General features: G+C 50.4%; 1 protein-coding gene across 2 annotated transcripts in view; it reads left to right on the plus strand.

Moving 5' to 3' along the window:
* LOC140403637 (microsomal triglyceride transfer protein-like) overlaps positions 1-23,985 on the plus strand; it is an 88,597-nt gene extending 64,612 nt beyond the window's left edge. For both annotated transcript variants that reach the window (XM_072491783.1, XM_072491784.1), the window contains exons 12-18: positions 118-332; positions 4,108-4,205; positions 4,317-4,438; positions 12,527-12,757; positions 18,019-18,143; positions 20,613-20,783; positions 23,728-23,985. In XM_072491783.1, coding sequence (XP_072347884.1) covers positions 118-332; positions 4,108-4,205; positions 4,317-4,438; positions 12,527-12,757; positions 18,019-18,143; positions 20,613-20,783; positions 23,728-23,875 — 1,110 coding nt within the window. In that variant the 3' untranslated portion in view covers positions 23,876-23,985. The remainder of the gene's footprint in view (positions 1-117; positions 333-4,107; positions 4,206-4,316; positions 4,439-12,526; positions 12,758-18,018; positions 18,144-20,612; positions 20,784-23,727) is intronic.
* The last annotated feature ends 391 nt before the right edge of the window (positions 23,986-24,376 follow it).

Raw genomic sequence — 24,376 nt, forward strand, 5'->3', positions numbered from 1 at the left:
CGTTATTGGCCTCTGCCGCTATTTAACGGGCATGTTGCGTTCTTGCTTACGCAGAACGCAGCATTAAATCGCGCCCATTATGATGCTGGCGGCCTGATTTCACTTCTTGACAATTAGGTGAAGAAGCGGATGAACAGGATTTTTCACCAGAGCAGTAATCGCTACGGGGCTGGCGTTCGACTGGCGGCACTCGATGTGATTCTCAATAACCAGCCCTCAGACATGGAATTGAAAAATATCTTGCTGTCTGTTGGGGAAATTGAATCTGAACCATCCAAATACATCACAGAAAAACTGCAGGGTATTCTGCACTCGGAACACCATCCAGCCAGGTAAGGTCAGAGTTAATGGGAACTTGAGAACTCTGGGCGGGATTCACGCTGCCCTGACGCCAGCACGCGATTCTCCGCGTTTGGCGCGGCGCCGGTCGCGGGCCGCTGTACGATTCTCCGGCCCGGACGGGGCGAGCGGCCGCTCTGAGAAGGCGGAATCCCGCTGGCGCCGTCCACACCTGGTCGCAGCCGGCAGGGACTCTGCGCGCAGGGTCGGGGAGGGGGGCGGCCTGTCGAGGGGAGGGGGGGGGGGGCTCCGACCTGGGGGGGGGGGGGGGGGGCTCCGACCTGGGGGGTGGGCTCTGACTGGGGGGGGGCTCCGACCTGGGGGGTGGGGCCTCCGATGGGGCCTGGCCTGCGATCGGGGCCAACCGATCGGCGGGCCGGCCTCTCGCTCCCAGGGCCTATTTTCTTCCGCGCCGGCCCCTGAACTACGCCATGCGCGGATCCCGCAGCGCACAGTTGGCGCCGGGATGGGAGGCTGGAGTGGCGCGGACCGCTCCAGCGCCGTGCTGGCCCCCCAGTAGGGGCCAGAATCAGTACTCCCAGCGGCCCGTTCACGCCGTCGAGAAACGCGACGGCGTTTCTACTGGCGTGGACAAAATGGGAGAATCCTGCCCTGTGTTCCTCCAACAGCCCGAGACTGATAGCTTCAGGGAACCGTTCCCTTGCAGGTGTACACAGACTGAGAGCTAAAATGTGGGAAGTTCCTCCTAAACAGTGAACTATTGACTGTCAGGCAGCAGTAAATCCACTCAATAAGCCTGTCATTTAGGACCCAGTTAAACGTTTACGTAGAATTTCCAGTACTGGAGCAACTTCTTCAACATGAATGTTATCAAATGTGGCTGCAAGAGCAGGTCAGAGGCTAGGAATCCTGGGGTGAGTAACTCACCTCCTGACCCCCCAAAGCCTGTCCATCTACAAGGCACAAGTCAGGAGTGCGATGGAATACTCCCCACTTGCCTGGATGAGTGCAACACTCAATACGCCCGACACCATCCAGAACATTGCAGTCTTCTTGATTGGCACCCCATGCGCAACCATTCACCCCCTCTAGTCGCTGGCAAGATACGCTGCAGGAACTCACCAAGACTCCTCAGACAACCCTCTTACAAACCTGCCACCTCTGCCACCCGGAAGGACGAGGTCAGCGGACACATGGGGAACACCACCACTTGCAAGTTCCCCTCCCAAGCCACTCACCTGGAACTGCCTCCCTAACAGCACTGGGGGTGTACCTACACCACATGGACTGCAGCGGTTCAAGAAGGCAGCTCGCCACCACCTTCTCGAGGGCAATTAGGGATGGGAAATTAATGATGGGCCTAGGCCTGCATTCCGTGAATTAATTTTTAATTCCGCTGATTTGCGGAACTGCATTTAGATGGTTCCGGAAAGAGGTTGTAGCACCCACAGCAGCTTGAGAAGCTCCTGACAAATGGGCCTCTGTCGGCCCTGCTGGGGCTATGTGGGTAAGTTTGTATTTGCCAATTTCTGTGGATTTATCCCATCTGTGGGGATTCAATTATTAAAATGTCTCCATTGCTTCGCCCCAACAAGTAGTCACAGACTCAAACGTTGAATAAACACTTCCGAAACTGTGTGAAGTGTTTTCTTCCCCACATTAACCACCCTCATGAAATCTATTTGAAGCTGCCAAATGTGCCCTCTGCTGATTTTTTGCCCATTAAGAACTGTGCCAAGATGCCACTTTTTTTTCTTTTTTTAATAATGTTTTTATTCTCCATTTTCACGTTTTCCTTCAAAGTTTACACCCCTCCCACAAACAGTAAACGGTGACAAATACAAAATCAATCCCCTAAACAATACCAACGATCCCATCCTCCCACCACCCCAAACAACGGCCCACCTGTCAATATACGCATCCAATAAACCAAACCCTCCCACGGTGGCAACAAAAAGACAAAGGAGAAAAAGAAAAAGGAGTCCGGGACCGCCCATGGTCACCATTGACCTATAGAGTCCACTCCCCCTCCCCCCCCACACTCAACGCCATCCAACCCCTGAAAGAGTACCGTACTTGATAGCCAAGAGTTGTAAACACCCCCCCCCCCCCCCCCCCCCCCCCCAGTCTCCAGCTCCTCCCGTCCACTGCCTCTTGTAAAACTTCTCCCCCCCAACCTCGGTTCCTTCCCCCCAACTTTCCACCCCGGCTAGACCACTCGGACCCTGTTCTGCCAGGCTCCGATGGCCGCAGCCCCTCCCCCCACCTCACTCCCATTCACTGGCCGGCTTAAACCGGAGGCCCCCGCCCGGGTCCCTTTCCCCCATGCCCAGCCCTCGGAGAGCCCAGAAATCCCCTTTTAGCACACAAACCCCGCATATCCACCTACACCCCAAAGAGCCCTCATTTTGAGTGAAAGTCCCATCACTTCCCTTGTCCAAATATATACAACATTGGCTCCTTTAGCCTCTACACCCGCATGCAGTGAAACAAAAAAGAAGAAAATACAGTCATGAGGTTACATCGGCACATGGCCATTCCTCAATTTGTCAGTTCTGCCACAGTCCTTCTGCTTCCGCCGTTCCAAAATAAAAGTCCCTGAGCTTATAAGTCACCCTCAGCTTCACTGGATATACAATGCCGCACCGCACCTTGCTAATGTACAGTGCCCTCTTCACCCGGTTGAAGGCAGCCCACCTCCTCGCCAGCTCCACCGTAAAGTCCTGGTATATATGGATACCAGCTCCAGCCCACTGCACCACCCGCTTCTGCTTGGCCCAGCACAGGACCTTCTCCTTCACACTGTACCTACGGAAGCACAGAGTCACTACCATTGGCGGCTCACTTGCCTTTGGTACAGGCCTCCACAACCGATAAGCCCGATCCAGTTCATATCGGGAGGGATCCTAACCCCTCCCCCAATAGTTTTGCCAGCATCGCGGCAAAATACACAGTCGGCCTCGGTCCTTCACTCCTTCGGGCAGCCCCACAATCCTCAAATTCTGTCGCCTGGATCTGTTTTCCAGGTCTTCCATTTTTCCTCGCAGATCCTTGTTAGTATCCATCACCTTCCGCATCTCTTTCCCCATCGAGGCAAGTTGATCGCCGTGCTCCAATAACGTCTCCTCCACTTCCTTCAGCGCCTCGCCTTGCTCTCGCACCTCCGCCACTGCGCTCGCCACCTCCGTCCCCACCGGGGAACCCGCCTCCTCCACCAGCACACTCAAAACCTCCCTCATCTCCTTCCTCACCGTCTCCATGCATTTTGCAAACTGCCTTTCGAATTCCGCAGCCATCCCCTTAGTTATTTCTTCAGCCGTAAGCAATGCGGCCTTCCCTGGTGCTCCAGCCTCCATTTTTCTTGGTGACCCCGTGGTGACCTTTCCACACCCCGACGAACCTTCAGCTGTTTTTTTTACGGCCGTTTATTTGCTCACCCTCGACATTTTCCTTTACTGTGCCTTCACTGTGCCTCCTCTGTGCCTTCTCCCTGCTTTTGCCGTCTCCGTGGACCCTGGGACCGGGCTTAAAGCCCCGAAAATGCCGTTCCCGAACGGGAGCCCTCCATTATGCGACTGCCTCCCGCCCACCGGAAGCTGCCAAGCTGCCACTTAAGACCATTTAGAATGATAATTCCATGCCTTTGGTCTGGAGGTAGGAAAATAATAAGGCTTGTGCTATGTCACTTAGTGCTAAATTGTTGTTGAGTTGGATGCAATTATGTTCTCCATAGTTACAGTTTCCAGCAATTACTGGAAATTGTATGAGAAATATTTACATAAACCCTTTAACTTTTACTTGTCACAGTAAAGTATTTCGCAAGATCCTGAACGACTCTGTGATATATAATTACAACCGACTGTCCAGAACTGGGAGTTCTTCTTCGTCTTCGGGTTACTTAGCAGGTAAAAGTTAAATCGACCCGCGTTAACATTTCAAATTGGATTGCGTTAAATATAATTTCCGCCTTCCCTGTTTAAAGAGATCCGTTGGAATTCATTTTCTTTCTTTGTAAGTCACCCCAGATATGGTGTCCTCCTACAAGATGGATTTACTGTTTGGAGATAGTGGAATCTTACAGCAGAGTTACTCCGATATCTTCGTATCGACCCGGGAAAGTCAGCTTCACGCGAGTCAGGTGCGTCCCTCTCTTTTCACTCTGCCCAGCCTCTCATCTATTGTTTAAAGGTGCAGAATTATCGTGTTAAATTATAATTGATGAAACCCCATAACCCAAGTATTGACCTCGCTGAGAATCACAGCAAATAGAAGCAGGAGTAGTCCAGCTCCTTGCATCTGCACCACCATTCATTTTTAAAAAAAATATATATTTTATTCAAGATTTTGTGGCCAAACATAACAGTGCATAGTTTTTCTTTTAAACAACAATAAAGCAATATAAATAACAGTGGCCAGTTTTAAACAAATAAATAAATAATATATAAACAGAAACAAAAACAAAACTAAATGGCAACTGCCTTGTCAAAAATAGTTACTCTCCAAAGATACAATCCAACAGTCCAATATACATTACCTATAACAAATGTCTGTACATATACAATGACATCCCTAAGAGCCTGCCCGGGTCCTCCTCCCCCCCCCCACCCCGCCCCCCCCCCCCCCCATCCCCCCATCCCCCCATCCCCCCCCCCCCCCCCCCCCCCCCCCCCCCCCCCGGGTTGCTGCTGTTGTTTTCCTTCTTTTTCATTCCCTCTATCGTTCTGTGAGGTAGTTGACGAACGGTTGCCACCGCCTGGTGAACCCTTGAGCCGAACCCCTTAATACGAACTTGATCCGTTCTAACTTTATAAACCCTGCCATGTCGTTTATCCAGGTCTCCACGCCCAGGGGTTTGGCTTCCTTCCACATAAGCAATATCCTGCGCCGGGCTACTAGGGACGCAAAGGCCAAAACATCAGCCTCTCTCGCCTCCTGCACTCCCGGCTCTTCTGCAACCCCGAATATAGCCAACCCCCAGCCTGGCTCGACCCGGACCCCCACCACCTTCGAAAGCACCTTCGCCACCCCCACCCAGAACCCCTGTAATGCCGGACATGACCAGAACATGTGGGTGTGATTCGCTGGGCTTCTCGAGCATCTCCCACACCTATCCTCTACCCCGAAACATTTACTGAGCCGTGCTCCAGTCATATGCGTCCTGTGTAGAACCTTGAATTGTATCAGGCTTAGCCTGGCACACGAGGACGACGAGTTTACCCTACGTAGGGCATCAGCCCACAGCCCCTCCTCAATCTCCTCCCCCAGCTCTTCTTCCCATTTCCCTTTCAGCTCATCTACCATGATCCCCCCCCTGTCCCTCATTTCCCTGTATATGTCCGACACCCTACCATCCCCCACCCATGTCTTTGAGATCACTCTATCCTGCACCTCCTGCGTCAGGAGCTGCGGGAATTCCCTCACCTGTTGCCTCGCAAAAGCCCTCAGTTGCATATACCGAAATGCATTCCCTTGGGGCAACCCATATTTTTCCGTCAGCGCTCCCAGACTCGCAAACGTCCCATCTACGAACAGATCTCTCAATTGTACTACCCCAGCTCTTTGCCATGCTCCAAATCCCCCATCCATTCTCCCCGGAACAAACCTATGGTTATTTCTTATCGGGGACCGCACCGATGCTCCCGTCCTTCCCCCATGCCGTCTCCACTGCCCCCAAATTTTTAATGTTGCCACCACCACCGGGCTTGTAGTATATTTCTTCGGTGAGAACGGCAACGGTGCCGTCACCATTGCTTGTAAGCTGGTCCCCTTGCAGGACGCCCTCTCCAATCTCTTCCACACCGCTCCCTCCCCTTCTCCCATCCACTTACACACCATTGAAATATTGGCGGCCCAGTAATAATCATTTAGGCTCGGTACTGCCAACCCCCCCCCTATCCCTACTACGCTGCAAGAACCCCCTCCTCACTCTCGGGGTCTTCCTGGCCCACACAAAACTCATAATGCTTTTCTCAATTCTCTTAAAAAAAGCCTTCGTGACCATCACCGGGAGGCACTGAAATAACAAAGAGGAATCTCGGGAGAACCACCATTTTAACCGCCTGCACCCTACCCGCCAGTGACAGGGACACCATGTCCCATCTCTTGAAATCCTCCTCCATCTGTTCCACCAATCGTGTTAAATTAAGCCGGTGCAAGGTTCCCCAATTCTTGGCTATCTGAATCCCCAAGTATCGGAAGTCTCTTGTTACCTTCCTCAGCGGTAAATCCTCTATTTCCCTGCTCTGCTCCCCCGGATGCACCAGAAACAACTCACTTTTCCCCATGTTCAATTTATACCCCGAAAAATCCCCAAACTCCCCAAGTATCCGCATTATCTCTGGCATCCCCTCCACCGGGTCCGCCACATACAACAACAAATCATCCGCATACAGAGATACCCGGTGTTCTCCTCCCCTAAACACTCCCCTCCACTTCCTGGAACCCCTCAGTGCTATGGCCAAGGGCTCAATCACCAATGCAAACAATAACGGAGACAGGGGACACCCCTACCTCGTCCCTCTGTAAAGCCAGAAATAATCAGACCCCCGTCCATTCATAACCACACTCGCCATCGGTGCCCTATACAGCAACTGTACCCATCCGATATACCCATCTCCGAAGCCAAATCTCCTCAGCACCTCCCACAGATAATCCCACTCCACTCTATCAAATGCTTTCTCGGCATCCATCGCCACCACTATCTCCGCTTCCCCCTCTGGCGGGGGCATCATCATTACCCCTAGCAACCTCCGTATGTTCGTGTTCGGCTGTCTCCCCTTCACAAACCCAGTTTGGTCCTCATGAACCACCCCCGGGACACAGTCCTCTATCCTCGTCGCCATTACCTTGGCCAGAATCTTAGCATCCACATTTAAAAGAGAAATGGGCCTATAGGACCCGCATTGCAGCGGGTCTTTTTCCTTCTTTAGGAGGAGCGATATCTTTGCCTCTGACATAGTCGGGGGCAACTGCCCCCTTTCCCTAGCCTCATTAATGGTTCTCGTCAGAAGCGGGGCCAAGTGGGTGTGACGTGTTGCACAGGGTGAACACCATTGTCGGGATGCTCTATAGCCTGAAATCGGGAACAGCGATTGGGCGAAGAATGGTTCCCGCAGGCGCCGGTTTGACGGCTGGCCACGATGTCCCCTTCAAATCGGTGTCTTCGGGACGCGCGGCGCGCACAGTCGCAACCCCGCCTGCGTTTAATTATCGGGCCCACCTGCAATGCTCCGCCTCCGATGAGCCGAGTTCCTGACGGCGCGGGCCACGTGTGGTCCCAGCGGCCGTGAGCCTGGCGTGGTGGCTGCGGAGAGAGAGGGTGTGCGGACAGTATCCAGCACCGACACACTCGGCCGAGATCTGTGCCGCTGGCCGGGCGGCTTATGCCAGGGCTGGGGGGAGTGGTGTGGGTGGCCGGGTTGTGGGTTGAACGGGTAGGCGGTCCACCACGGCCAGCGCCGTTTGTTCCGACGCGGCTGATGCGTGGGGGGGGGGGGTGAAGGAGTGCGCAGTTGCAGCTTATCAGCCCCGTGCACGTACAGCATTTTCCCTGCGTGTTTCCCATGCCATCTAGCCCATCACCGGTACTGGAATCGCCGAGGGATTCGCGCCAATTTTCCCATCGTGAAACACTACGGATCCTCCGTTGGCGCCGGCACTTAGTCTCAGGAATGGAGAATCCACCCCCATGACAGTGGTTAGCACTGCTGCCTCACAGCGCCAGGGACCCGGGTTCAATTCCTGCCTCGGGTGACTGCCTGTGCGGAGTTTCCTCCGGGTGCTCTGGTTTCCTCCCACTGTCCAAATATTATCATAGAATTTACAGTGCAGAAGGAGGCCATTCGGCCCATCAAGTCTGCACCAGCTCTTTGAAAGAGCACCCTACCCAAGGTCCACACCCCCACCCTATCCCCATAACCCAGTAACGCCACCCAACACTAAGGGCAATTTTGGACACTAAGGGCAATTTATCATGGCCAATCCACCTAACCTGCACATCTTTGGACTGTGGGAGGAAACCGGAGCACCCGGAGGAAACCCACGCCCAGACGGGGAGGATGTGCAGACGCTGCACAGACAGTGACCCAAGCCGCAATCAAACCTGGGACCCTGGAGCTGTGAAGCAATTGTGCTAACCACTATGCTACTGTGCTGCCCGGAAAAAGACGGCTTTTTTGACCATGCTAAAATTTCCCCTTAGTGTCCAAAGATGTGCAGGTAAGGTGGTTTAGCCATGGTCAATGTGTGGAGTTACGGGGTAGGGTGGGGGGTGTGGGCCTGGGTAGGGTGCTCTTTCAGAGGGTCGGTGCAGACTAGATGGGCAGAGTGGCCTCCTTCTGCACTGTAGGGATTTGGCCAATGTCCAAAATCCACAACAAACGAAGAAACCCCCCAAAATTAAACAAGAGTTTGACTTCCATTGATGGAACTGTTGTTGTTCTGGTAAACTTTAATGATGGAGGGCGCTTGGCGTGCACCGTCCCGTGATGAGTCAGTGCCTAATGCGCTCCCGCCGAGGGGTGGTACGGTAGCACAGTGGTTAGCACTGTTGCTTCACAGCGCCAGGGTCCCAGGTTCAATTCCCGGCTTGGGTCACTCTATGTGGAGTCTGCACGTTCGCCCCGTGTCTGCGTGGGTTTTCTCTGGGCGCTCCGGTTTCCTCCCACAGTCCAAAGATGTGCAGGTTAGGTGGATTAGCCATACTAAAATTGTCCTTAGTGTCCAAAAAAAAGGTTAGAAACATGAAAGGAGAGGTCAGAGGTTAGAAACATGAAAGGAGAGGTCACACTGTTGGGAGTCTTCTATAGGCCTCCAAATAGTTCTAGGGATGTAGAGGAAAGGATGGCGAGGATGATCCTGGATAAGAGCGAAAGTAACAGGGTAGTTATTATGGGAGACTTTAACTTTCCAAATATTGACTGGAAAAGATATAGTTCGAGTGCATTAGATGGGTCATTTTTTGTACAGTGTGTGCAGGAGGGTGTCCTGACACAGTTTGTTGACAGGCCAACAAGAGGCAAGGCCACATTGGATTTGGTTTTGGGTAATGAACCAGGCCAGGTGTTGGATTTGGAGGTAGGAGAGCACTTTGGGGACAGTGACCACAATTCGGTGACGTTTACGTTAAGGATGGAAAGGGATAAGTATACACCGCAGGGCAAGAGTTATAGCTGGGGGAAGGGAAATTATGATGCCATTAGACGTGACTTGGGGGGGATAAGGTGGAGAAGTAGGCTGCAAGTGTTGGACACACTGGATAAGTGGAGCTTGTTCAAGGATCAGCTACTGCGTGTTCTTGATAAGTATGTACCGGTCAGGCAGGGAGGAAGGTGCCGAGCGAGGGAACCGTGGTTTACCAAAGAAGTGGAATCTCTTGTTAAGAGGAAGAAGGAGGCCTATGTGAAGATGAGGTGTGAAGTTTCAGTTGGGGCGATGGATAGTTACAAGGTAGCGAGGAAGGATCTAAAGAGAGAGCTAAGACGAGCAAGGAGGGGACATGAGAAGTATTTGGCAGGAAGGATCAAAGAAAACCCAAAAGCTTTCTATAGGTATGTCAGGAATAAGCGCATGACTAGGGAAAGAGTAGGACCAGTCAAGGACAGGGATGGGAAGTTGTGTGTAGAGTCTGAAGAGATAGGCGAGATACTAAATGAATATTTTTCGTCAGTATTCACTCAGGAAAAAGATAATGTTGTGGAGGAGAATGCTGAGCTCCAGGTAAATAGATTAGATGGCATTGAGGTATGTAGGGAAGAGGTGTTGGCAATTCTGGACAGGCTGAAAATAGATAAGTCCCCGGGACCTGATGGGATTTATCCTAGGATTCTCTGGGAGGCCAGGGAAGAGATTGCTGGACCATTGGCTTTGATTTTTATGTCATCATTGGATACAGGAATAGTGCCAGAGGACTGGAGGATAGCAAATGTGGTCCCTTTGTTCAAAAAGGGGAGCAGAGACAACCCCGGCAACTATAGACCGGTGAGCCTCACGTCTGTAGTGGGTAAAGTCTTGGAGGGGATTATAAGAGACAAGATTTATAATCATCTAGATAGGAATAATATGATCAGGGATAGTCAGCATGGCTTTGTGAAGGGTAGGTCATGCCTCACAAACCTTATCGAGTTCTTTGAGAAGGTGACTGAACAGGTAGACGAGGGTAGAGCAGTTGATGTGGTGTATATGGATTTCAGCAAAGCGTTTGATAAGGTTCCCCACGGTAGGCTATTGCAGAAAATACGGAGGCTGGGGATTGAGGGTGATTTAGAGATGTGGATCAGAAATTGGCTAGCTGAAAGAAGACAGAGGGTGGTGGTTGATGGGAAATGTTCAGAATGGAGTTCTGTCACAAGTGGAGTACCACAAGGATCTGTTCTGGGGCCGTTGCTGTTTGTCATTTTTATCAATGACCTAGAGGAAGGCGCAGAAGGGTGGGTGAGTAAATTTGCAGACGATACTAAAGTCGGTGGTGTTGTCGATAGTGTGGAAGGAAGTAGCAGGTTACAGAGGGATATAGATAAGCTGCAGTGCTGGGCTGAGAGGTGGCAAATGGAGTTTAATGTAGAGAAGTGTGAGGTGATTCACCTTGGAAGGAAAAACAGGAATGTGGAATATTTGGCTAATGGAAAAGTTCTTGAAAGTGTGGATGAGCAGAGGGATCTAGGTGTCCATGTACATAGATCCCTGAAAGTTGCCACCCAGGTTGATAGGGTGGTGAAGAAGGCCTATGGAGTGTTGGCCTTTATTGGTAGAGGGATTGAGTTCCGGAGTCAGGAGGTCATGTTGCAGCTGTACAGAACTCTGGTACGGCCGCATTTGGAGTATTGCGTACAGTTCTGGTCACCGCATTATAGGAAGGACGTGGAGGCTTTGGAACGGGTGCAGAGGAGATTTACCAGGATGTTGCCTGGTATGGAGGGAAAATATTATGAGGAAAGGCTGATGGACTTGAGGTTGTTTTCGTTAGAGAGAAGAAGGTTAAGAGGAGACTTAATAGAGGCATACAAAATGATCAGTGGGTTAGATAGGGTGGACAGTGAGAGCCTTCTCCCGCGGATGGAAATGGCTAGCACGAGGGGACATAGCCTTAAACTGAAGGGTAATAGATATAGGACAGAGGTCAGGGGTAGGTTCTTTACGCAAAGAGTAGTGAGGCCGTGGAATGCCCTACCTGCTACAGTAGTGAACTCGCCAACATTGAGGGCATTTAAAAGTTTATTGGATAAACATATGGATGATAATGGTATAGTGTAGGTTAGATGGCTTTTGTTTCGGTGCAACATCGTGGGCCGAAGGGCCTGTACTGCGCTGTATTGTTCTATGTTCTATGTTAGGTTGGGTTACGGGGATAGGGTGGAGGTGTGGGCTTAAATAGGATGCCCTTCCAAGGGCCGGTGCAGACGCTATGGGCCAAATGGCCTCCTTCTGCACTATAGATTCTATGGATTCTCCGACTCTCGGAGGTCCACTGCTATTTAACGTTCACCTACCCATATCCACCTTGGAAGGAAGTCCCGCCTGTAAGAGCTGTTGGCCAATCTAACCCGGGTGGCACAGCGCTACAGTGGTCAGATGCGGTACTACAGAGCTCCTCCTGGAACTAAGTCCCGGGAGCGTTCTCAAGGTAAGTCCTGGGGGTCCCAGGAGCGGGGGTGTATGGGATGCCCTGGGATGGGGGTGGGTGTGGTGATCGTGGCTTCAGGGTCTGAGCCAGCAGCGAGGGAGGGACGGAACTCCAATGTGACGGAGGGGAGGATGCCTCAAACCTGAAGGGGCTTTCAGATTGAGATGGATTTTGCAGCAAAGGGGAGTTGACACCGGGTTGAGTGAAATAATTCAGATTTATTTCAGGAGCTTTGGGCACACAGCACTTGGCGATACCCAACCGAGTGAGGGGCCCGGCCAGCTTTCTACTGGAAGTTGCCCCATCTCAGAGCGGGCAAGTGCATATTACCCCAAGGATTCTGGGAAAACAAGACCCCAGACGTTGTATGTCTGATAAGGATAGTGGTTATGACAATGGAGAAAGGGTCTTTTTCCTGTTTCCTGGCTTCCTCGCACCCAGGCCCAGCAGCCTAAAAGTTAAGGCAGGGTGGGAAAACACCATTAACTGGCCACTTAAGGGCCTTAATGCATAAATGGGCTGGTTTCTCTCCTCCCGAGGGCTTGTCTACCCAATTGTGAAATTGGGTTTGGGTTTAACATGTACACCTCTTTATATCTGGAACAGGTAACAATCGAAGTCCAAGGTTTGGACTCATTCTTCACAGAAAGCTCGAATGAAGCTGAGCGGGATGACGCTGAAGCCACGGCCGGCATGTCGATGATCCTGTTTGATGTCCAGCTCCCACCAATTGTGTTTTTCCAAGGATATACTGACTTAATGGAAAAGGCCTGGTCCCTCACTGAAGAACCTATAAGCATCATAAAAGGATCCATCTTATTTATTGACCACCTACAGGTAATGGAGTTCAACTCAACCTCGTTATCACAAACGGATTGCTGCTAACTAGAACATAGGGACCCAGGAATTAGGAGCAGAAGTCGGCAATTCTGCCCCTCGAGCCTGCTCCGCCGTCCAATCAGATCATAGCTGATCTCTTCCTGGTCTCAGATCCACCTCCCCACCTGTTCCCCATATCCCTGAAACCCATTTTTAAAATCAAAAATGTATCTGTTTCCCTCTTAAAACCATTTAGTGACTCAGACTCCACCGCACTCTGGGGTAGCGAGCTCCACAAATTCACCACCCTCTACGAGAAGTAGTTCCTCCTCATCTCAGTTCCAAATCTACCGCCTCTCAACCTATATCCGTGACCTCTCGTTCTCGATTTCCCCACAAGGGGGAACATTTGGGTTTTGTTTACTTTATCAATCCCTGTTAGTATTTTATACACCTCCATCAGATCCCCTCATCCTTCTAAACTCCAGCGAGTATAAACCCAAGCTGTTTAATCTCTCCTCATACGTCAATCCTTTCATCCCCGGAATCAATCTGGTGAACCTCCTCTGAACGGCTTCCAATGCCACCTCATCCTTCCTCAAATAAGGAGACCAAAACTGAACATAATGCTCCAGATGTGGTCTCACCAACACCCTGTACCCTAACTAGACTCAGCCGTGGTTCAGTTGGTAACCTTCCTGCCTCTGATTCACAAGGCTCCCCAGGTACTCGAATACAAAAATCCACCCTGAGGCTCCAGTGCAGTACTGAGGAAGTGCTGCACAGTCAGAGGTGCCTGTTTGGTGGGTGTGAAGGAAACTGTTATAACCCCCTCCCCATGAGAATCATGAAAAAACAATCACTGATCACCCAATGGGGCTTATCGAATATGGGCTCCTCAGGTAGGGGCGGAGACCCACGACCTGGGGCCCGTTAAACCATAGGATAGCAGTAGGCCTACTTCAGGCCCTGGTGAGAGCTACCCTCCCCATAGGGCCTACATGGGCAGTGAGATGCTGTGTAAAATTTAACTTGTATATATGTAAATAAATCCACCTACTTCTATGACAATTTCTTTAAGAGAAAGCAAAGGAGTTATTTGTGGTCCGCTGGCCAATATTCATCCCTAAATCAGCATTGGGTAAACAGCTTATCTGGTCAGCATCCCAAAGCTGTTTGTGGGAGCTTGCTGTGCATAAATTGGCTGCTTTTATTTCTTACATTATAACAGTGACGACCCACCGAAGACGCGTAGATTGACAAGAAGGTTACCAGGGCTTGAAAATTGCAGCTATGAAGATGGATTGGGTAGGCTAGGGTTATTTTCCTGAGGAGGTTAAGGGGTGCCCCAATTGAGGTGAACAAAATTATGCCGGGCCTTGTTGAGTTTGAGGACCAAACAGGAGCATAAGGAAACAAAAGGTTTATTAATGTAGATCAAAGACTCTATGTACACTGGTCCCGGAATTGCTGAGGCTGTATCAGGCTCTGGTCAGACCCATTTGGAGTATTGTGAGCAGTTTTGGGCCCCGTATCTAAGGAAGGATGTGCTGGCCTTGGAAAGGGTCCAGAGGAGGTTCACAAGACTGATGTCCGGAATGAAGGACTTGTCATATGAGGAGTGGTTGAAGACTCTGGGTCTGTGCACAATGGGGTTCAGAAGAATGAGGGGGGGATCTCATTAAAACTTACAGAATACTGAGAGGCCTGGATAGAGTGGACGAGGAGAGGATGTTTCCAATAGGAAAAATTAGAACCCGAGGGCACAGCCTGAAGGGACGATCCTTTAAAACAGAGGTGAGGAGGAATTTCTTCAGCCAGAGGGTGGTGAATCTGTGGAACTCTTTGCCGCAGAAGGCTGTGGAGGCCAAATCACTGAGTGTCTTTAAGACAGATAGATAGGTTCTTAATTAATTTTTTTTCTCTAATAAATTTAGAGTACCCAATTCATTTTTTCCAATTAAGAGGCAATTTAGAGGTGACCAAGACACCTATCCTGCGCACCTTTGGGTTGTGGGAGCGAAACCCACGCAAACACGGGGAGAAAGTGCAAACTCCACACGGACAGTGACCCAGAGCCGGGATCGAACCTGGGACCTCGGCGCCGTGAGGCAGCAATGCAAACCACTGCGCCACCTGTGCTCAGGTTCTTGATTAATAAGGGGATCAGGGGTCATGGGGAGAAGACAGGAGAATGGGGATGAGAAAGATATCAGCCATGATTGAATGGCGGAGCAGACCTGATGGGCCGAGTGGCCTAATTCTGCTCCTATGTCTTATGGTCTTATAATATTTCCATTGATCTGCAGTAGTCAATAGAAAAAAGTGACATAAGATGAAAGCAATCGGAATTATTAATTTACCAGCCCTATTAAGTTGGCGTTGATGATGTTTGAACATAGCAGGATGTGTTGTAACACTCAATGTAATCAAGATAATGACAAAACCATGGCAATGAATAATTGTATTTGAGCAGAGAAAATTAGATTTTATACATGTTTTATTTTATGTATAACAGTAATTGAGGTCCAGAATGACGATATTGTTGCAATTGATTGTTTGATATTATGGCATACACTTCTGCAGCTATCCCTGTCCTCGTTTCACATCATCTCCTTGTTTTAAATAATTCATATCTTGTAGTTACTCTGGTTGGAACCACTGCAGGGTCTTGGAAAGGAAGAATGTTTATTAATGAATCAGTTTAGCATATTTATACTGAAATGGGGTAGTTGTTCCCGTACCAGCCTCCCTGAACAGGCGCCGGAATGTGGCGACTAGGGGCTTTTCACAGTAACTTCATTTGAAGCCTACTTGTGACAATAAGCGAGTTTCATGTTTTTCATGTTGTTCTGTAAGCAAATACGGAGCCAATCTGTGCACAGCGAGGACTGGTTTTTTTATGCGTTCATGGGGCGTGGGTGTCGCAGGCTGTGCCAGCATTTATTGCCCATCCCTAATTGCCCTTGAAGGGGCAGTTTAGGAGTCAACCACATTGCTGGGAGCCTGGAGTCACCTGTAGGCCAGGCCCTTCCCTAAAGGACAATAGTGAACCAGATGGGTTTTTACGACAATCGACAATGGCTTCATGGTCATCATTAGACATTTTTAATTCCATATTTTTATTGAATTCAAATTTCACCATCTGCAGTGGTGGGATTTGAACCCCGGTCCCCAGAGCATTATTCTGGGTCTCTGGTCTACTAGTCCAGTGACAATACTGCGCCACCGCCTCCGGATCAAGACAGTTGGTGAAGCCAAGGCACAGAGCTTTTCTTTGGGCAGCACGGTAGCACAAGTGGATCGCACTGTGGCTTCACAGCGCCACGGTCCCAGGTTCGATTCCCCGCTGGGTCACTGTCTGAGCGGAGTCTGCACGTTCTCCCTGTGTGTGCGTGGGTTTCCTCCGGGTGCTCCGGTTTCCTCCCACAGTCCAAAGATGTGCAGTTTAGGTAGATTGGCCTTGATAAAGTGCCCTAAGTTACCAAAAAGGTTAGGAGGGGTTATTGGGTTACGGGAATAGGGTGGAAGTGAGGGCTTAAGTGGGTCGGTGCCGATTCGATGGGCCGAATGGCCTCCTTCTGCACTGTATGTTCTATGTTCTTTACTAAGAGAGTTCATTGACTTGCTCAGTCTCACAGCTCACCTCCCGCTCTGCCCAGTGCCCCAGGTATCCCCTAATTGTAGGTTTCCCCATTTAATGTGGGACGAAAATGACAATGGATGCAGATGGGGGTTCAGCTGATTGCTAGTGAAGGCTGCTGTACAGAGTGGGCACTTGCAGCATCTCTGTCACTCTTTGATAGTTGACTACACCCTCTCAACACTTTAGAAAGTGGTATAACACCATAATATGCAGACATATGTACACACAAAAAATGTTTTGGACAATCTAAGCTCCCTGTTGATACTTTAAGTCCCAGGAGCAGCTCCAAGACACCAAATGGTGCAGCGGACTGAGAAAGACTTAAGAATTGGTCTCCACTCCACAGTATCATCCAGGCTATGGATTGGCTGGAATAAGCGAATTATTCCAGTTGAACTATTCACCCCACTGCCTCGAGGGCAACCTTCCATTTTTCTGCCTCTGTCTTCGAGACATTGGCTTTTACCTCTTGAGGAAGAGATTCTACCAGCCTCTTCACCCGCACAAGGCTGAAAAACTATTAGTCCCTATTACCTGTTTCTCTTGTCATGTCACAAAGTTATTAACGAACCTTCACAATATAATTGACATGACATTAATGAACCTTAACAATGTAATGGGCAGGGTCTTAACAGGTTCCAGCAACTGGAAATGAATGAATGGTTTCAGTGGCATTGTTTTAGGGAGGAATGTTAGCCAAGACACTCCTGGCTCCATTCCCAACGGTTTAGAGAATCTTCTCCATCACCAGATCAGCCGGGTGTCACATCGGAGAGGCGCTACATCTGACAGTGCAGCAATCCCTCATTACCGCGGTGAAATCCTGACTAACATGCGGAGAGTGCAATGTTTTTTTAAAATAAATTTAGAGTGTCCATTTTTTTTTTCCAATTAAGGGGCAACTTAGCGTGGCCAATCCACCTACCCCGCACATCTTTGGGTTGTAGGGGTGAGACCCACACAGACAAGAGGAGAATGTGCAAACTCCACATGGACAGTGACCCGGGGCCAGGATCGAACCCGGGTCCTTGGCGCCGTGAGGCAGCAGTGCTAACCACTGCGCCACCGTGCTGCCCTGGAAAGCCCAATGTTAGGCATTGAGTCGATCCCCAATCTTTCCCTAAACGCCGGATAATATAGTGAACCGGGGGAATCGCTTGACTATTTTCCTATTTGCAATATAAATGAATGAATTTCAAGTGAGTGGATTGAGGAGACAAAAGGGGGAAATGCTGGAAACACAGGTTGGCCCGTACGCAAGGACCGGTTTGTGTTTTGGATGCAGAAGTTGAAAAGTAAGAGAAGGGCGGAAGTATCAATATCATCAGAATCGACAGACGGGAAACAGAGAGGGATCGTGAATTGAAAGATGTTAAAATCACAGCAAAAGGGTGTCGCAATTACTGAGCAAACGAGGGAGGAAAAGTGTGAAATTAAAACAATTCTGAAAACAAGAAGACTGCAGTAGTCAGTGTCGTTTCAGATTAATCGGTTTCTATTCAGGTAGCTTGGGGAATTTTAAATTGCATTGCAAGTAGTAGAGGTGACACATTGTCCTCCCGACACAGTCGGCACAGATTGGAAACACTCGCTATTGCTGCAATGATCCAGTTCAATGTCCTCTCTCCTGCAGGAAATCCTACTGCAGTCTGGGCTTCAAGCAGCCACTGAATTCCAAGGAGGGCTAGGAATTGACATTTCGGGAAGCATCGAACTCAGCCTGTGGAGTCAAAAAACCAAAACCAACATTAGAAATAGGTACGTGAGTAAAACGCTGGCCGAGATGTCCAATATCTCAATTTGTGTTTCTCTGTTAAGGTGGTATTGGTACAATTCACAACACAATTATGTTTTTTTTTATTGTCACAAGTAGGCTTTCATTAACATTGCAACGAAGGTACTGTGAAAAGCCCCTAGTCGCCACATTCCGGCGCCTGTTCGGGTACACAGAGGGAGAATTCAGAATGGCCAAATTACCGAACGAGCACGTGGGCCCGGGACTGTGGGAGGAAACCGGAGCACCCGGAGGAAACCCACGCCGACACGGGGAGAAAGTGCAGACTTCCCACAGACAGTGACCCAAGCCGGGAATCGAACCCGGGACCTTGCCGCTGTGAAGCAACAGTGCTAACCACTGTGCTACCATGCCACCCTTAGTCAATGAAACAGCATGACCTAGCCACAGCCAAGCTATTAACTTTTGATGGTTCATGAAATGTATTAATTTAGTTTATTAACAACTAACTCCCATCAAGTTAGTCTGTCTGTGACCAAATTCAGTGCCCCACATCCACAGTGTCGGTCACTCGGCACGATCACGAGCGGTTCAGCTCCAATGAGTTACAAGTCTAACACATAGTACTTCCAACAAGTTGTTTCTAAATATCCAATTCAGTAAGAGTGTCTGTGGTTTAGCCATTTCTAGTGAAGGTGAACTTGGCTAGTGGTCAATATTGCCCTCCCCAAACCATTCCATCTCTCACTCTTCCACTAAGAGCTTCCTTGAAGACGTCCTCTTTGACCAAGCTGTTAGTCGCTTCTTCTAATGTTTCATTATGCGGCTCAGTGTCATCAATCTGGTTAATAAAACATCCCTCTGAAGTCTCTTGGGACGGTTATGTCAAAGGCAAATTCTTATTAACTCTTGATATGTTCACTTCTGCACCTGTTCATTGAGGAGTAGATTTTTGTCTATAATAATAATAATAATCGCTTATTGTCACAAGTAGGCGTCAAATGAAGTTACTGTGAAAAGCCCCTAGTCGCCACATTCCGGCGCCTGTTCGGGGAGGCTGGTACGGGAATTGAACCCGCGCTGCTGGCATTGATCTGCATTGCAAGCCAGCTATTTAGCCCACTGTGCTAAACCAGCCCCTGTGACAATCTGACAGAGTGGATTTCCTGCCCTTCATGGAATCCATCTTTTTCCATTTGATTGATTTAGTTGCCTCACCTGCTGCCTCCTCCCAGTTGGCGCTGACAGTCGAGGCTCACACATTAGGAGTGACCACGCCATGTTGAGACATTCAATTTTTCAGTGTCAACTGTCACAGTGGAGTTTCAGGACCTGGCCACCAGAGGCCTCTGTGGAGCATGATTCTGAAGTCTCCTGGGCGGAATTCTCTGATAATGGGGCTATGCACCCACGCCCGTGAGAAAATGGGCGCGAATCACTCTGGACATTTCTGGAGAAAGCCCAGAGTGATTCTCCGTTTTGTAGAGGGCCCTGGAGTAGTCCTCGCAGCTCCGGCTGCCCAAATGGGGCTATACACCTCCAGCCGCGGGTCTGCGCATGCACATGTCGGCCGCCTGCGGTGGTGGCCCCGTGCAACATGGCGGACCCACACCACGGGCCGACCCCGGCAATATATCCCCCCCCCGAGATCCTGCATGCCCGCTGATCGGTGGCCCCCAATCGTGAGCCTGGCCATCCTGGAGGCCCCCCCCCCCCCGGTGACAGACCCCCCGCCCCCCACCAGGGCGGCCGCAGACTGAGTCCGCAGCCACCACTCCGAGCTCCCGCTGGGTGGAACCATGGGTGAACCACGCTGGCGGAAACCCGGCAAGTCGGCGGTGAATCGCCGCGGGGGGCCCCCAACCGGTGCCGTGCCGACCGCGCGCACGCAGTTGGCCCCTGGAGGATCGCTGGAGCGGCGTCGGACCCGATCGCCCCCGCGCCGAGCTCGATTGCAGCACGGAGAATCCCGGCCCCTATCTCCATTGCCATTTTGCAAATTGAACATTTCTGTTTAGTGACTGACCGTGAGTACCATGGGCAAGGAAGCCTCCTGCAGATTACGCATACTGTCCCCCCTCAGCTGATGACTCAGTGCTCCTCCATGTTGAACGCCATTCGGAGGAAGCACTGAGGGTGGCAAGGGCGCAGAATGTACTCTTGAATGCTGGTGGACAATTAAACAACCCACTGGAGGAGGAGGCTCCACAAATACCCCCATCCTCAGCGAAGGAGGAGGCCAGCACGTAATGTGCTAAAGGGAAGCCTGAGGCATTCGCAACAAGCTTCAGCCAGAAGCATTAACAGCTGTTCGAACAGCCATCTGAAAGCTCTGGCAATTTAAGAAAGGGTTTGTATGATTTACTAAAACTGCCCATCCATCCTGGACGGGTTAATGAGTAACGGGCAAGCACTGGGAAATGGAAACCTGGTGCTCGGTTACTTGCTAAAGGTTGGTCTATGATTGTAATACTTTTCCCATTGATCTATAGAGGAACCCTGGTGATTCATTCTGTAATCAACGTGGACACACCCTTCGCTCAAGCCGGAGTCAACAGCAGCTCCGAAGCTGCTGCCTCATTGGATTTTGTCAGCAACGTCAACTTTTTGGATTCTCCAATTCTGATCTGCCTGCAGATGCTGAAGAAACCCTTCCCGTACAGGTAAAGCACGTCTACTGTAGGGTGGGTTTGGCTAGAGGACGTTTCCTTGGGCGGGTGGGTGGGGACTCTGCCATGTCCTGCCTCTGCTCCGATTAAAGCCTGTGGCTAGAAGGCTGGTGGGAATGTTTCTGCCCACCACCTTCTCTCTCTGTCATCAGCCGAAGGCCTTAAGTGGATGACTATTGCCCACTAAGGGCCTCGTCCCGCTGCCGTTAGCCTTAGCCAGTAGTGAGTGGGAGGCTCGCTATGGGAGCGCATGACGAGCAATCTTTGGTGCAGGAGGCGGTCATTCGCCCCATCGGGTCTGTGCTAGCTCCCCATGGAGCAGTCCTACTCCCGCATTCGACCCCCAGAGCCCTGAAACTCCAGTTCCTACAAGCGCCCACCCGATTTCCCTTTGGGATCATTGATCGATCCTGCTCACTGTGTGAGAAAGGTTCTTCCTCACCCTGTATATCTTGCCCAAGACCTTAAATCTGTGAACCTGGTCTTTTACCATCAGCTCATGGGGCATTTTCTCCCGTCTTACCTTCTCATGTACACTTCTGTCAAATCTTCCCTCAATCTCCTTTGCTCCATGGACAGTAACACCAGCTTTTCCAACCTCACTTTGTGTAACTGAACCTCTCCTCCCCAACCCGTAACTTCCTCATCGGCACCCTCTCAAGGACCCTCCTCAAGTGCACTGACCAGAACTGGATGCAATATTCCAGTTGGGGTCATTAGGCATCAGAGCAGAAGTAGACCATTCGGCCCATCGAGCCTGCTCCGCCATTCAATGAGATCATGCCTGATCTGCTGTGATAATCCTCAACTCCACTTTCCCACCTTATCCCCATAACCCTTGATTCCATTACAGATTTTAAAAAATCACAGAATCCCTACCGTGTGGAAGGAGGCCATTTGGCCCATTGAGTCTGCACTGACCCTCCAAAGGAGCATTCTAGCCTTAGCCTACTCCCCCCACCCTATCCCCGTAACCCCACCTAACCTGCAAATCTTTGGACACTTAAGGGGCAAGTTAGCATGGCCAACCCACCTACCCTGCGCATCTTTGGACTGTGGGAGGAAACCAGAGCACCCTCGCAGACACAGAAAGTCACCCAAGGTCGAAATAGACCTCGGGTCCCTGGCGCTGTGAGGCAGCAGTGCTAACCACTCAGATTTGAACACACTTAACGACCCAGCACCTCAACCCTTTGCGGTAAAGAATTCCACAGATTCACTCCCCTCTGCGAGAAGAAATTCCTCCTCATCTCGGTCTTAAATGGGTGACCCCCTTACTCTGAGATGCTGCCCTCTGGTCCTAGACTCTCCCACAAGGAGAAACAACCTCTCAGCATCGACCCTGTCAAACTCCCTGAGAATCCGATATGTTTCAATAAGGTCGCCTCTCATTCTTCTAAACTCCAGTGGGCACAGACCCAACCTACTCAACCTCTCCTCATAAGAACCAAGTGAACCTTCTCTGGACTGCCTCCAATGCCAGTATATCTTAGATAAGGCGACCCAATGTTTAAAATAATTTCCCTGTTTTTGTACTCAATGCCACCATTAATGAAGCCCAAGAGCGCATTTGTCGTGCTAACCACTCTCTCAATATGGCCTGTCTCCTTCCAAAGATCGATGCACATGTGCCGCTAGGCCCCGCTGTTCCTGCACACTTGTTTGAATTCTCATTAAGCCTCTCGCTAACCCCTCTACCAAAATTCATCACCTCCCATTTCTCTGTATTAAATTCCACCTGTCACTTTGTCTGCACATTCTTTCCCTGTTCTCTTGCAGGTGATTTGTATCATCCTCACTGTTTGCCTCTCCTCCTGGTTTGCTATCATGGGCAACTTTGGAAGTTTTACTCCGTATTCCAAGCTCCGCATTTATATATAGCAAAAAGAGCAGCGATCCCAGCACTGACCACCTGGGGGGGACATCACTGTCTACCGCCCTCCAGTGTGAAAATAACTCTGTACCACAACTCGCTGCTTTCTGTCCAGCAGATAGTTTTTTTATTCACTGGACAATAATCCTCCTGTTGTGTAAGCCTGGGTTTTGTTAACCAGCCTTGGAACCTTGTCAATTCCCACTTTCCTCAAATCCATATAAACAACATCCACCACATTCCCTTCATCAACCTTAGAGTCATTGGGCTGATTCTTCTGCCCGCCCGCTGAAAGATCAGCAGGGGCGGGACGCGGACCGTGTAAAGGTCCAATGACCTCGGACGGGGATTTCCGGTCGCCGGTCGTCACGGGCGGAGAATCCTGCCCGTAGACATTTAAAGCACAAAATAATAATAATCTTTATTATTACAAGTAGACTTACATTAACACTGCAATGAAGTTACTGTGAAAAGCCCCTAGTTGCCACATTCCGGCACCTGTTTGGGTACACCGAGGGAGAATTTAGAATGCCCAATTCACCTAACAGCACGTCTTTCGGGACTTGTGGGAGGAAACCGGAGCGCCCGGAGGAAACCCACTCAGACGGGGGAGAAGGTGCAGACTCCGCACAGACAGTGACCTAAGCTGGGAATCGAACTTGGGGCCCTAGGGTGCTGTGAAGCCACAGTGCTAACCACTGTAAGAGGCCCTTAAACCCATTGTGTCTACCCCAGCCGTCAAGCATCTTTCTATTATTTACCCAATTAGAGTACCCAATTCATTTTTCCCAATTAAGAGGCAATTTAGCGTGGTCAATCCACCTACCCTGCGCATCTTTGGGTTGTGGGGACGAAACCCACGTAAAAACAGGGAGAATGTCCACACGGACAGTGACCCAGAGCTGTCCAAGCATCTTTCTATTCTAATCCAACTTTCCAGCACTTGCTCCGTAACCTTGTGTGCTGTGGCGTTTCAAGTGCTCATCTTAAGCGCTTTTTAAATGTTGAAAGTTGCTTTTCCGCAGGAGGACGTGTGGAGTCTGAAAGTTGCCCCTTTGTTTTCAGAGAGACGGTCACAATCTACGAGTCTTTGCCAAAGGGGGCCCAGTTTGCCATCAGGAAGCAGAGAACGCTGAGGGTTCAGGGCACAGAATTACCGCTGCACAGAGCCAACTCCGAAATGTGTAAGAAGCTACACTCCGAGAGGGCGTAGGCTTCGGAGAAAGCGGTGAACTTGTTCGACACTGAGCACCCCAGTCAAAGTGCAAGAGGAGCCAGACCGACAATTTCCTCGGAGCTGCCCCCCAACACCCCGCCCCCTGCCCCCCCCCCCCCCCCCCCCCCCCAATCCCTCCTCCCCGCCGTAGCTTTGCTGAAAGCGCAACGCAAGTTCCATTTACACGTGGCTCCGAGGGAAATGCCCAAGCTCGGAAATGAGTTGGCAGGAAAATCAGACTTAACCTGCCCCCTTCCAGATGCAGCCCTTGGAATTGATTGGTGATATCGGCGATCTGCAAGGAGAACGTTGATGGGGACATCAGCAAGCGACCTGGGACGGAGCAGCGATCAAAATATTGTCGTTTTAAAAGGCCACTTATCAAATCTGTAGTATGCCACATGTTGGCTAATCTCGCAAACCCCGTTATGCAATGTTTCACGTAATTCCGCCTCCTATTCGCTAAGCTTTGCTTTTGAGTGGTTTAATCTGACCTTT

Source organism: Scyliorhinus torazame, chromosome 28, assembly GCF_047496885.1.
Source record: "Scyliorhinus torazame isolate Kashiwa2021f chromosome 28, sScyTor2.1, whole genome shotgun sequence".
Classification (NCBI taxonomy): Eukaryota; Metazoa; Chordata; class Chondrichthyes; order Carcharhiniformes; family Scyliorhinidae; genus Scyliorhinus; species Scyliorhinus torazame.